This window comes from Mobula birostris, chromosome 11 (assembly GCF_030028105.1).
Source record: "Mobula birostris isolate sMobBir1 chromosome 11, sMobBir1.hap1, whole genome shotgun sequence".
Lineage (NCBI taxonomy): Eukaryota > Metazoa > Chordata > Chondrichthyes > Myliobatiformes > Myliobatidae > Mobula > Mobula birostris.
Genome location: NC_092380.1, coordinates 78,529,979 through 78,543,941, shown reverse-complemented (window position 1 = coordinate 78,543,941; position 13,963 = coordinate 78,529,979). Strand labels below are relative to the sequence as shown.

The window sequence follows — 13,963 nt, the reverse complement described above, 5'->3', positions numbered from 1 at the left end:
AGGCATAAAGTTAAAGATGACACATTTCTTTAATATCTTAAACAAGAAAACTTGTTTATTTCCATCTTTTACATTTTCAAAATAACTAAAAAGGAAGAGGGCCGGAGACAAGAGTTTGGGCACCCTGCGTGGCAGTACTTAGTAACACCCCCTTTGGCAAGTATAGCTTGTAAACGCGTTTTGTAGCCAGCTAAAAGTCTTTCAATTCTTGTTTGGGGAATTTTCGCCCATTCTTCCTTGCAAAAGGCTTCTGGTTCTGTGAGATCCTTGCACCGTCTTGCATGCACTGCTCTTTTGAGGTCTATCCACAGATTCTCGATGATGTTGAGGTCAGGGGACTGTGAGGGCCATGGCAAAACCTTCAGCTTGCACCTTTTGAAGTAGTCCATTATGGATTTTGAGGTGTGTTTAGGATCATTATCCTGTTGTAGAAGCCATTCTCTTTTCATCTTCGGCTTTTTTACAGACGGTGTGATGTTTGCTTCCAGAATGTTCTGGTATTTAATTGAATTCATTCTTCCCTCTACCAGTGAAATGTGTCCCGTGCCACTGGCTGCAACACCAGCCCAAAGCATGATTGATCCACCCCCGTGCTTAGCAGTTGGAGAGGTGTTCTTTTCATGAAATTCTGCACCCTTTTTTCTCCAAACATACCTTTGCTCATTGCGGCCAAAAAGTTTGGTGGGAGGATCCCTTTGGGGATGGCAGAAGTTGCAGAGAATGGTGTGCTGGATGTCCGTGCTTATGGGGTGGTAGGATGTGGTGAACGTTGTTGCCTGGGAAATGGAGGAGATGTGGGTGAGGGCAGCATCAATGGTGGAGGAAGGGGAAACACTGTTCTTTGAAGAAGGAAGTCATCTCTGATGTCCTGGAAAGAAAAACATCATCCTGGAAAGCGATGTGATGGAGACGAAGAAACTGAGAAAAGGGAATAGCATTTTTGCAGGAGACTGGGTCAATATAGCCTTTGGAATTGGTAGATGTCAATCGACAGTTTGTCTCCAGAGATGGATTCAGGGAGACTGAGAAAGGAGAGGAAGGTGTTGGAAATGGACCAAGTGAATTCAAGGGCAGGGTGCGTTGGAGGCAAAGTTAATATAGTTGACAAGCTCAGCATGGGTGCATGAAGCAGCATCAATGCAGTCATCAGTGTATTAAAGGAAGAGTTGGGGAGCATTACTTGGGGGAGGTACATGGACTGTTCTATGTAGCCAGTGAATTCCTGGCCTTGATAGCCTCACCTTTGCCATGGATGTCCAGTCCATTCACATTTCTATCCCTCATCAAGGAGGCTGCAAAGCTCTCCACTTCTTTCTCAATTGAAGAGCCAACCAGTTCCCCTCCACAATCACCCTCCTCTGTCTGTCAGAACTGATCTTCACTGCCAGCAGTTTCTCCTTTGGGTTCTCCCACTTTCTCTAGACTTGAGGGGTAGCCATGGTCACCTACATGTCTGCCTTTCCATTGGCTATGTAGAACAGTCCACGTTCCAGGACTTCCTATGAATTATTAAGAGGAACAAGAATAAGGGGCTAGTGCAGGAAAGTGGCATAGTTTTAAAGAGCAGCAGTGATTTAATTAAATGTCATTCAACAAAACAGGCAAAATAGGCTACTGCTGCTTATTTCTAAATTTTTAAGGGATTTTTAAAAAAAAGTTGAGCTTTATTTCCTTTAAGTATGTATGTATGCACATTGCTGTTATTGTATAACCACCTTTTTCAAAAAGCTACAAACATTGGTTAAATAAGGAAAACACTGAGACCTTCTTATCTTAACCTGGGTCCTATCATTCTCCCAGATCTGCCAGCATGTAAACTCATTGCATTGTTTGCATATTTTTAAATGTCAATTTGGTACAAGATGATTACAGTATTTTGTTTCTATGGAGTAGCCAATACAAAACAAAATGAAACGTGATCTTACATTGAAGATTTTTTGTTTATTATTTTTGGAAACATAACCTATATTAAGGTCCATTTTGTGCTATTTTTCAGTGCAGTTCTTTAAGATTTATTGATTTAATACTAATGCGAAATGCTCTCTACTGTTATTAATAAATTATATGTATGATGTATTGTTTCCATTTGTGCCTGATAAATAGTTTGGATATATACTTATATGTCTTTTTAACTCAATAATGAAACACTTTTTTATGAAACTAGTAGGATCTTGATAAATCTTGCATGTTTATTACCAAAATGCTTGAATTAAAATTTTAATGATATAGATATAAATATTTGGCTGATAGTTTATTTACTGTAATTAGTACAATTCAGCCAGTCAATCTGGATAGAAATTTAAAATGTATATTTATTATGGAGAAGTGGTCAGATTTCTAAATTTTTGCTCCTTGTGAAATTTGGTGTTATTTACTTTCAGTGTCCTGTGTGAGTTATCAGTAGGCAGCAATTTTATCGTCAAAAGCATCTGAAATGTAGTTATTTGATTAATATGCATCAACCCAGCTTTGTGCCTTTATAAAAACAATAGAATTGGAATCCAAAAGACCAACTTTTTCATAAAATACTTGAGTATTTGCCTATTAACCATGTACAGCTAGCTCTAGTCTTTTTAATTTTTAGGGTATGATTATCACTGGAAACGGAACATACATTGTCCATTCATATTTGCCTTTGAAAATATGTTGCTAAGTTCTTGGATTAGTTTAGATTGTTTTCAGGTAGGGAGTCTAGAATTGCAACTCAGCAATAAGAAAGAAGTGTTAATATATTTTGGACTCAGAATGGTGCATGACTTGGAAAAGAGCCTCAAGGCAATATTCTTCCCTTATCGTCTCTGACAAAAGTTTCCAAAAAGAGAAACCTATGTAAGTAACTGCACGTTTGTTTTATAGCTGGCATATACTGCATATATTATGCACCAACGTTGGAGGAGATGAATACTTTGTCTTTGGTGTTAAGCACTTTGAATGTTGAATCTTCACTCATCCAGACAAGGCTGAAAATATTCCGTTGCATTTCATATGGGCTGTTTAGATGATGGTAAAATTTTGGAATTTTTTTTACTGCCTTCTGACCCTTTTTTTTAAAACCACATTTACATGGTTGTTATAGTTGATGTTCTGGTTGGCATGATCAACAGTATATTACTCTTGTGGGCCCAAGAAGCAAAAATAGCGAGGTAGTGTCATAGATTCATGGACAATTCAGGAATCTGATGGTGGAGGGGAAGAAATGTTGAGCATGTGTTTTCAGCCTCCTGTACCTCTTCCCTGAAGTTGGTAATGAGAAGAGGGCATGTTTTGGGTGGTGGGGGTCTTTAATAATGGACGTTGCTTTTTTTTTGAGGCTTTGCATTTTTAAGATGACCATGATGATGGGGAGGCTCTTGTCCATGATGGAGCAGGCTGTGTTTATAGCCCCCTCAAACCTTTTCTGATCCCTGTGCAGTGGTCCTTCCATACCAGGCGGTGATACAATCAGATAGAATGCTGCCCAATTTGCTAGTCTTTGGTGACGTACCAAATCTCCTTAAGCTTCTCACTGGTGGCCCTCTGTAATTGCATCGATACGTTGGGCCTAGGATAGGCCTTCAGAGCTGTTGACACCCATGAACTTAAAACTACTCACCCTTCGACTTACCTTTCTTGAAGTCCACAATCAATTCCTTGGTCTTACTAACTTTGAGTGCAAAGTTGCTATTGTGACATGACTCAACCAGTAGATCTGTCTCGCTTTTATTTGCAGGCTCGTCATCTTTAGAAGTTCTGCCAACAGCAGTTGCGTCATCAGTGAATTTATTGTTAATAGTTGTAGAGTGAGTATGAGCAGTGGGCTAAGCACACAGTTTCTAATCCAAGGCCGAGATGTTATCAGCACCCTTCATCGAGTCCTGATACAGGGTCTCGGCTCAAAATGTCGATTCTACCCTTTTCCACAGATGCTGGCTAGCCTGCTGAGTTCCACCTGCGTTTTGTGTGTGTTGCTTGGATTTCCAACATCTGCAAATTTTCTCTTGTTTATGATTGTTTCAAGATTGTTTTGCTGGCTTCTCAATAAAAGTTTGAGCATATTCTTTGACTTTAGAACTTCATGATTGGATTGGATAGTGTAGATTACAGGATCAATCTCCTCTCTCCCCCCCCCCCCCCCCCAGCTTAGTCTTTAAGTGGTTTTAGTATGTTCAAGTAACTGCTACATGAACAAAGACTTGCACTGAAAGTTTAAGTATGTTTATAAATGGCTGCATTATCCACGTGTTCATATTTTTAATTTTTATTATAAATTGCTTGACAAGTTTTAATATATTTAGTTTATATTAAAACTTTTTTGTAGTTAGGAAATAAAAAGTTGTATCCTAATTAATTGTAACATTATTTTTATCTCTAGTTTTGTCAACCTGCTGGCTGGCAGCTGTCTACTGAACGAAAACAACCCACGTATTTTGTTGTGGTTCTGACTGACATCGACTCAGATCGCCATTACTGCGCATGTCTAACATTTTATGAAGCAGAAATTAATCTGCAGGTAAGTACGTTTAAAGATTTTCTGATTTAGTTTACTTAAAAGCACACACAGCTGAAAATACAACCACTGCCACTGGTGTGGGGAGACGTGTGTTTGTGCTGGAGGAGTGGTTAACACTGAGGGTACATTTAGGACAGCAGTCACCAACCACCGGGCCGCGAACCGGTACCAGGCCGTAAAGCATGTGCTACCGGGCCGCGAGGAAACCTTTCCTCATTCCCTGTCACACCCACTGTTGAGCCATTACGCACGCGAGGTCATTACCTGCGTGTCATCCATGTCAGCACGGGAAGGAGATCAACTCCTTGAGCTTGCAAATGATGGCGGGCTGAAAAGTAAGTTTGACATAGCATCTCTGCCGGCATTCCGGGTCAAAGTCAAGGCTAAAACTCGTTAGATTCTGGACTAGTTCCTGAGGATTGGAGGGTGGCTAATGTAACTCCACCTTTTAAAAAAGGAAGGAGAGAGAAACCGGGGAATTATAGACCGGTTAGCCTAACGTTGGTGGTGGGGAAACTGCTGGAGTCAGTTATCAAGAATGTGATAACAGCACATTTGGAAAGCGGTGAAATGATCGGACAAAGTCAGCATGGATTTGTGAAAGGAAAATCATGTCTGACGAATCTCATAGAATTTTTTGAGGATGTAACTAGTAGAGTGGATAGGGGAGAACCAGTGGATGTGGTATATTTGGATTTTCAAAAGGCTTTTGACAAGGTCCCACACAGGAGATTAGTGTGCAAACTTAAAGCACACGGTATTGGGGGTAAGGTATTGGTGTGGGTGGAGAATTGGTTAGCAGACAGGAAGCAAAGAGTGGGAATAAACGGGACCTTTTCAGAATGGCAGGCAGTGACTAGTGGGGTACCGCAAGGCTCAGTGCTGGGACCCCAGTTGTTTACAATATATATTAATGACTTGGATGAGGGAATTAAATGCAGCATCTCCAAGTTTGCAGATGACACGAAGCTGGGTGGCAGTGTTAGCTGTGAGGAGGATGCTAAGATGATGCAGGGTGACTTGGATAGGTTGGGTGAGTGGGCAAATTCATGGCAGATGCAATTTAATGTGGATAAATGTGAAGTTATCCACTTTGGTGGCAAAAATAGGAAAACAGATTATTATCTGAATGGTGGCCGATTAGGAAAAGGGGAGGTGCAACGAGACCTGGGTGTCATTATACACCAGTCATTGAAAGTGGGCATGCAGGTACAGCAGGCGGTGAAAAGGGCGAATGGTATGCTGGCATTTATAGCGAGAGGATTTGAGTACAGGAGCAGGGAGGTACTACTGCAGTTGTACAAGGCCTTGGTGAGACCACACCTGGAGTATTGTGTGCAGTTTTGGTCCCCTAATCTGAGGAAAGACATCCTTGCCATAGAGGGAGTACAAAGAAGGTTCACCAGATTGATTCCTGGGATGGCAGGACTTTCATATGAAGAAAGACTGGATGAACTGGGCTTGTACTCGTTGGAATTTAGAAGATTGAGGGGGGATCTGATTGAAACGTATAAAATCCTAAAGGGATTGGACAGGCTAGATGCAGGAAGATTGTTCCCGATGTTGGGGAAGTCCAGAACGAGGGGCCACAGTTTGAGGATAGAGGGGAAGCCTTTTAGGACCAAGATTAGGAAAAACTTCTTCACACAGAGAGTGGTGAATCAGTGGAATTCTCTGCCACAGGAAACAGTTGGGAGGCCAGTTCATTGGCTATATTTAAGAGGGAGTTAGATATAGCCCTTGTGGCTACAGGGGTCAGGGGGTATGGAGGGAAGGCTGGGGCGGGGTTCTGAGTTGGATGATCAGCCATGATCATAATAAATGGCGGTGCAGGCTCGAAGGGCCGAATGGCCTACTCCTGCACCTATTTTCTATGTTTCTATGTTTCTAAGTATCCTGAGATAGCCACGAAAACACTGAAAATGTTGCTTCCATTGCCAACATATCTCTGCAACGAATGCAACGAAAACTAAATTGCAGAATAGACTGGACATAAGGAACCCCCTTCGAGTATCGCTGTCTCCCGTCACCCCTCGACGGGACTGTCTCGTTGCAGGGAAACAAGCCCAGGGTTCCCACTGATTCAGCGATATTGGTGTGTTGCAATGATTTTATATGTTCACATAGGGAAAATATGTGCTGTGTGTTTAATATCCAAGCGTTACTTAAAATGTTATGATGCTATTGACTTATAAGTGACTTATATAACCATATAACAATTACAGCATGGAAACAGGCCATCTCTGCCCTGCTAGTCCGTGCCGAAAGCTACTCTCACCTAGTCCCATCGACCTGCACTCAGCTCATAACCCTCCATTCCTTTTCTGTCCATATACCTATCCAATTTTTCTTTAAATGATAATATGGAACCTGCCTCTATCACTTCTACGGGAAGTTCGTTCAACACTTACTTCAAGCTCCCCTGTCCTCCCCTGATAATTACAGTATCACTATATACATGCGAGGAAAATATGCGCTGTGTGTTTAATATTAAATTCGTTAGATAAACCCTTTTAGAAACAAAATTGAGTGTATTAGCCACTTATCACCTATATTCCAGTCGTGATTAACACCCTCTCTCAAACAGAATGACCAAAAACGACTTGTAGAAAAAAATCAGCACGTACACGCATGCGCACACAGGTGCCCGCGCAAGGCTTCATGGTCATTGTAGTCTTTCTCGGGGTAAACACAATGTATTTGACTGCTACTCTTGTCAGTTGGCAGCCCTGCCCCCCCCCCCCCACCGTGGGGTTGGCTGGTCCACAAGAATATTGTCAATAATAAACCAGTCTGCAGTGCAAAAAAGGTTGGGGACCCCTGATTTAGGAGATGGAGGGTGACAGTGAATTCCAAGATAACAGAAGATGACAGCTGCAGATGGCAAATCCATAACATGGTCTCCAAAAAGCTCATTTGCATGTTCTGTATACAAGTTGGGCATTCGCAAACTAGGGGAGGACCTGTACGTACGATGACAAAGGAGTCAACTTTGCCTCTGCAGCCATGCCAGTTCCAATAGTCGTATTCTCACTCTTTAATTCCCTGTGACACTGCAACTTATTCTCTCATTCATGCCCTTACACAGCCGTTTGATTTTTTTTGCCATGAACTAACTCTTAAGGGTTATTAAGGTAGCCAATGAATCTATCAGTGTGTCTTTGGGATGTGAAAGCTAATTAGAGAACATGGAAAAAGTGCAAGCAGTTACTGAGTATGAATGTGAACTGCACAGAGATTACCCATGATGGGTTCAAACCCAGGTCCCTGGAGCCATGAGGCAGCTGCATTAACCTGTGCACCACCATGCTGCTCCACATGCTCAGCAAGACAATTCTCTTGAATGCTCAGAAGCCTTACCTTTATAATTTCTACAGGTTCAGTTCCATGAAAAAGTTTGTGAACCCTTTGCAATTACCTGGCTTTCTGCATTAATTGCTTATAAAATGTAGTCTGATCTTCATCTAAGTCACTATAATAGAGAAACAATTGTACTACTTTTGGTTAATACTAACAGACTACTATCAGAGCTTGCTCTTCTCAAGAAACATCTGTTTATGTGCGCCATGCTACGACGATGTTAGAAGAAAAATTGTAGAGGTTCATGAAGCTTGAAAAGGCTACAGAAGCATTTCTAAAGACCTGAGTGTTCATCAGGCCACAGTAAAAGACATTGTCTAGAAATGGAGAAAACTCAGTACTGTTGCTGCTCTCCCTCGGCATGGGCTTCCTGCAAAGATCACATCAAGAGCACAATGTGCAATACTGAAGGAGGTGAAAAAGAACCCAAGGGTAACAGTGAGAGACCTGCAGAAATCTCTAGAACTTGCTAAAGTCTCAATTCATTTGTCCACTATAAGAAAAGCACTGAACAAGAATGGTGTTAATGGAAGGAAACCATTGTTCTCCAAAATAAAATTTGTATATCTCAAGTTTGCAAAAGACCACCTGAGTGCTGCTGGGATAATGCTCTGTGGACAGATGAGACCGAAGTTGAACTTTCTGGCAGAAATGCACATTGCTGTGTTTGGAGGAAAAAGAGCACTGTACACTGACAGCAAACCTCAACCCAAACTGTGAAGCATGGTGGAAGGAGATGCTGCCTGGCCTGCTGAGTTCCTCCAGCATTGTGTGTGTTGATCATGGTTTGGGACTGCTTTGCCTGCTCAGGGCCTGGATAGCTGCCAATTATTGAGAGAATAATAAATGCAAAATTGTGTGAAGACATTTTACAGGAGAATGTCAGGGTAGCGGTTCATCACCTGAAGCTTACTAGAAGTTGGTTGATGCAACTAGACAATGATCTGAAACACGAGTAGAACAACAACAGCATAGTTAAAAAAAAATCATTGTTTTGGAATGGTCAAGTCAGAGTCCAGACCTTAACCCAAATGAGATGCTGTGGCATGACCTGAAGAGGGCTGTTTGTGCAAGCTATCCCAGAAATATTGATTAACTGGAAGTTTTATATGGAAAAAGATTGGTCTAAAATTCCTCCTCGCTGTTGTGCAAGTCTGATCAGCAGCTGCAGGAGACATTTGGTGGAGATTATTGCTGCTAAAGGAGGTTCTACAAGGGTTCACATACTTTGTCCAGCTTGTTCTGTGAATGATTAAATGGTGTGTTCAATAAAGGTATAAAAAGCACAACTGTCAGTATGTTATTAGTTTAGGCAGTGTTTGTCTATTATTGTGGCTTAGATGAATTTCAGACCATATTTTGAGTAATTAATGCAGAAAACCAGATAATGTACAAAAGGGACAGGTTGCACTTGAATCCGAAGGGGACCAATATCCTTGCGGGCAAGTTTGCTAGAGTTATTGGTAATGGTTTAAACTAATATGGCAGAGGGATGGAAACCAGTATGATAGAGCTGAGGTTGAGCCTTCAGGTAGATGATGTAATATGAATGCAAGGAAGGACAAGCCAATGATTGGGTACAACTGCAGACAGAGCAAAGAGTTAAGTTGTACCACAGAGGCAAAATTCATAAGGACAAAGAGTGCATCACTGAAGGTGCTGTATTTAGAAGCACGTAGCATTCGGAACAGCGTGGGTGAAATTGTGGCGCAAATAGGGATTGGTCAGTGTGACATTGGCATCACTGAATTGTGGCTGAAAGAAGGTCATAGTTGGGAGCTTAACATCAAAGGATCGAAAGGATGTGCAGGATGGCATAGGCAGCGGTGTGGTTCTTTTTGATAAGAGATGGAATTGCATCTTTAGAAAGAGGTGGCAGAGGGTCAGAGAATGTTGAATCTTTGTGGGTGGAGTTAAGAAACTGCAAGGGTAAAAGAAAACATTATGGGAATCATCTATTATGGGGACTTCAATATGCAAGGGGATTGGGAAAGTCAGGTTTGGATTGCAAGTGAGGGAGTTTGTTGGAGGTCTATGAGATGGCTTTTAAGAGCAGCTTGTGCTTGAGTCTACTAGGGAGAAGGCTATCTCAGATTGGATGTTGTGTAATAACCTAGATTTTATTAGTCAGCTTAAAAGGAACCCTTAAGAAGCAGTGATTATAATATGATTGAATTCATACTGTAATTAGAGAGGGAGAAGCCCAAGTCAGATGTATCAATAGCCAATGGAATAAGGGGAATTAGAGGCATGAGAGAGCAGCATGCTCAAGTGGATTCGAGGGGGTACTGGTGGGGGAGGCAAAACACAAGTGGCTGAAGTTTCTCGGAATAGTTTACAAGGCGCAAGATAGATATGTTCCACAGGAGAAGTTGTTTTCAAATGGCAGGAGTAGGCAACCATGGCTGACAAGGGAAGTTGAGAACTGCGTAAAAGCCAAGGGAAAGGCATATAAGGTAGCAAAAGTGAGTGGGAAGTTGGATGATTAGAAAGCTTTTAAAATCCAACAAAAGGCAACTAAAAAAGCTATAAGAAGGGAAAAGATGAAATATGAGGGTAAGCTAGCTGATAATATAAAGCAGGATTCTAAACGTATTTTCATTTATATAAGTAATTAAAGGGGGAGGTGTGAGAGTTGATATTGGACCATTGGAAAATGATGCTGGTGAGGTAGTAAACAGGAACAAAGAAATGGCAGATGAACTTAATAAGTACTTTGCATCAGTCTTCACTTGGAAGACACTAGCTGTATGCCAGAGTGTCAGGGAGCAAGAGTGAGTGTCATTGCTGTTACCAAGGAAAAAGTGCAAGGGAAACTGAAAGGTCTTGAGGAGGGTAAGTCACCTGGACCAGATGGACCGCAATCCAGAGTCCTGAGAGAGGTTGCTGAAGAGATAACAGATACATTAGTCATAATCTTTCAAGAATCACTTAATTTTGGCATGGTCCTGGAGGACTGGAAAATCACAAATGTCACTCTACTCTTTAAGAAGTGAGGAAGGAAATTACAAAAGAAAAGAAATTACAGGCCAGTTAGCCTAACCTCAGTAGTTGAGGTAGTGTTGGAGTCCAATATTAAGGACGAGGTTTCAGGGTTCTTGGAAACTAATCAAATAAGTTAATGTCAGCATGGTTTCTGCAAAGGGGAATCTTGCCTGACAAAACTGTTAGAATTATTTGGGGAAGTAACAAGCAGGGTGCACAAAGGAGAGGCAGTGGAAGTCATTTACTTGGACTTTCAGAAGATATTTAATAAGGTGCCACACATGAGGCTGCTTAACAAGATAAAATCCTATGGTGTTACAGGAAATATACTTGCATGAATAGAGGAATGGCTGATGGGCAGGAGGCAGTGAGTAGGAATAAAGGGGGCCTTTTCTGCTTGGCTGCAAGTGACTAGTGGTCTTCCTTGGGTCGGTATTGGGACCGTTACTTTTCACATTGTCAGTGATTTAAGTAGTGAAATTGATAGCTTTGTAGCAAAGTTTGCAGATGATATAATGATAGGTGGAGGAGTAGGTAGTGTTGAGGAAGCAATGCGATTGCTGCAGGATGTAGACAAATTGGAAGAATGGACAAAAAAGTGGCAGATGGAATACAGTGTTGGGAAATGTATGATAATGCATTTTGGTAAAAGGAATGATATTATCTAAGTAGGAAGAAAATTAAACATTAGAGGTGCAAAGGCATTCGGGAGTACTCGTGCAAGACACCAGCAGGTTAATTCACAGGTTGAGTCTGTGGTAAAGAAGGCAACTGCAATGTTGGCGTTTATTTCAAGGGGAATAGAATATATAAACAAGGAGATAATGTTGAAGCTTTATAAGACACGTCAGGCTGTACTTGGAGTATTATTAACGGTTTTGGGCCCCTTATCTCAGAAAGGATGTATTGTCATTGGAGAGAGTCCAGAAGAGGTTCACGAGGATGATTTCAGGTTATGGTGGTTGTCTCTCGGGGTCCGAGGAAGACTAAACATTGTGCGGTCATCTGTGGATACACATGTGGCTTCGAAGGCCAAAGCACACATGCGGTTGCAGGTTGGACATGGAATGGCGGTTGTTGGAACAGGTGCACACACAGCTTTGTGGCATTGGTCTCGTGCTGCTGCAAGGCGCTGATTTTGGTCATCCTCAAAGTTGGATGCAGCTTTTCTGGTCAGGGCGCGCCACGCAGCCTTGTCGGCTGCGGACTCCTCAAGTTGTCGAGGCTGGAGGTCTACCCATTTGATGTACGATTTCAGATTGTCTTTGAATCTTTCTTTGGGTGGCCCTGATTGCGACTGCCTTGCTCAAGCTCACCGTAGAGCAGCTGCCTGGGGATTTTTGTTTCACCCATGAGGATTACATGGCCAGTCCAGTGTAGCTGGGCCTGGAAGATCCTTGCCTCAATGCTTGTGATGTTGGCTCTGTCAAGGAATTCCTAGTTGGTGATTCAGTCCTGCCGTCGAATCCTCATGATCGACCGCAGAGAGCGCATGTAAAACTGCTCCAGCTGTTTGATGTGCCTGCGGTACAGGTTCCAGGTTTCACAGCCGTACAAGAGAGAGGTGAAGACCACAGCCTTGTACACCTTGAGCTTGGTTGAAAGCTGAATGTCCTTGTGCTCCAGAACTTTGGCACAGAGTTTCCCAAGTGCCTGGCTGGCTTTCTGGATCCTTGCTATGATCTCTTTGTCAAGGAGTCCATCACTGGAGATGATGCTTCCTAGATACTTGAAGCTCTCCGCATTCTTCAGGACAGTGCCGTCGGTGGTGATGCATGGCTGAGGAGGGTGACTGTTCGGTGCAGGTTGTAGGACAACTTCTCTCTCACCGAGGCTGATTGTCAGGCTGAACAGCTGGTTCATGACTGTGCCCATGAGGAGTCATCAGCAAACAGGGCTTCAGTGATGAGCCTCCTTAACATATTTGGTCTTTGCAGCAAGGTGTCTCAGGTCAAACATTAATCCATCTAGGCGATATCTAGGTCCTTAACAGCATGCTTCAGCATTTGGGTGAAGAAAAGGTTGAAGAGGTGCTAGAAGCTCTTGCTTCACGCCATTTGAGATATTGGAAGTCTCAGATAGGGAACCGTCTGAGAACACTTCTCCTGTCATGCTATCGTGGAGCAGGCGGATGAGTGAAGTGAATTTCTGCAGGCAGCCAAGCTTTCTAAGGATGATCCACAGTGCGTTTCTGTTGACCGTGTCAAATGCCTTTGTCAGATCAATGAAGACGAGTATAATGTCATGTTCTGTTCCAGGCACTTCTCCTGTATCTGTCTGACTGTGAAGATCATATTGCGACTTGGGAAGGTTCTCTTCTGACACTGTTGGAATCATTCTGTTGAGGATGATACGGGCAAGGAGTTTTCCGGCAATGGAAAGTAGTGAGATGCCTCTGAAGTTCCCGCAGTCGGTCCTAGAACCTTTATTTTTATAGAGGGCGATTATCATTGCGTCTCTGAGGTCGGGGGCATCTCTTTTTCTTCCCAAATGCTAGTCAGGGTGCTGTGAAAAGCCTCAAATGATTCCTTGCTGAGTGCCTTGCACAGTTCAGCAGCTATTCCATCCTTGCCGGGCGCCTTGCCACTGCTCATCTGTGTGATAGCCTTCTTGACTTCATCTATCAAGGGAGGATCATCCAGTTCCTCGTGAATACGCTGTTGGGGGATTTGGTCCAGAGCAGACTGGTTGACCGATGAAGGGCGGTTCAGGAGCTGGCTGAAATGCTCTTTCCATCTGCGTTGGATGCTCTCTTTGTCCTTCAGCAGTGTGGTTCCATCAGTGGACAACAGTGGAGATGAACCAGATCTTGAGGGGCCGAAGATCATCTCGATGGAGTTGAAGAGCAGCTTTGAGTTGTTGATATCGGTGAAGCGTTGCAGCTCTTCAGCTTTCCTATCCCACCACATGTCGTGCATCTTGTGAATTTCCCGTTGGGCATGGGCCTGAAGGGACTTGAACTGCTCTTCTTTGGGAATGGAGCTTGGGTCATTTTGCCACTCCATGAATGCTTTGTTCTTCCTGGCCAGAGATCTTTGATGGCACTGTCATTCTCGTCGAACCAATCTTGGTGGTTCTGGTCCTTGGGGCCGAGGACTGATTTTGCTGTCTCCATCACTATCTCTGTAA

At 42.8% G+C, this 13,963-nt stretch overlaps 1 protein-coding gene across 3 annotated transcripts in view; it reads left to right on the top strand.

Annotated features, from left to right (window-relative positions):
- sbf2 (SET binding factor 2) overlaps nt 1-13,963 on the top strand; it is a 572,061-nt gene that overhangs the window by 195,534 nt on the left and 362,564 nt on the right. For all 3 annotated transcript variants that reach the window (XM_072272620.1, XM_072272618.1, XM_072272617.1), the window contains exon 3: nt 4,352-4,489. In XM_072272620.1, coding sequence (XP_072128721.1) covers nt 4,352-4,489 — 138 coding nt within the window. The remainder of the gene's footprint in view (nt 1-4,351; nt 4,490-13,963) is intronic.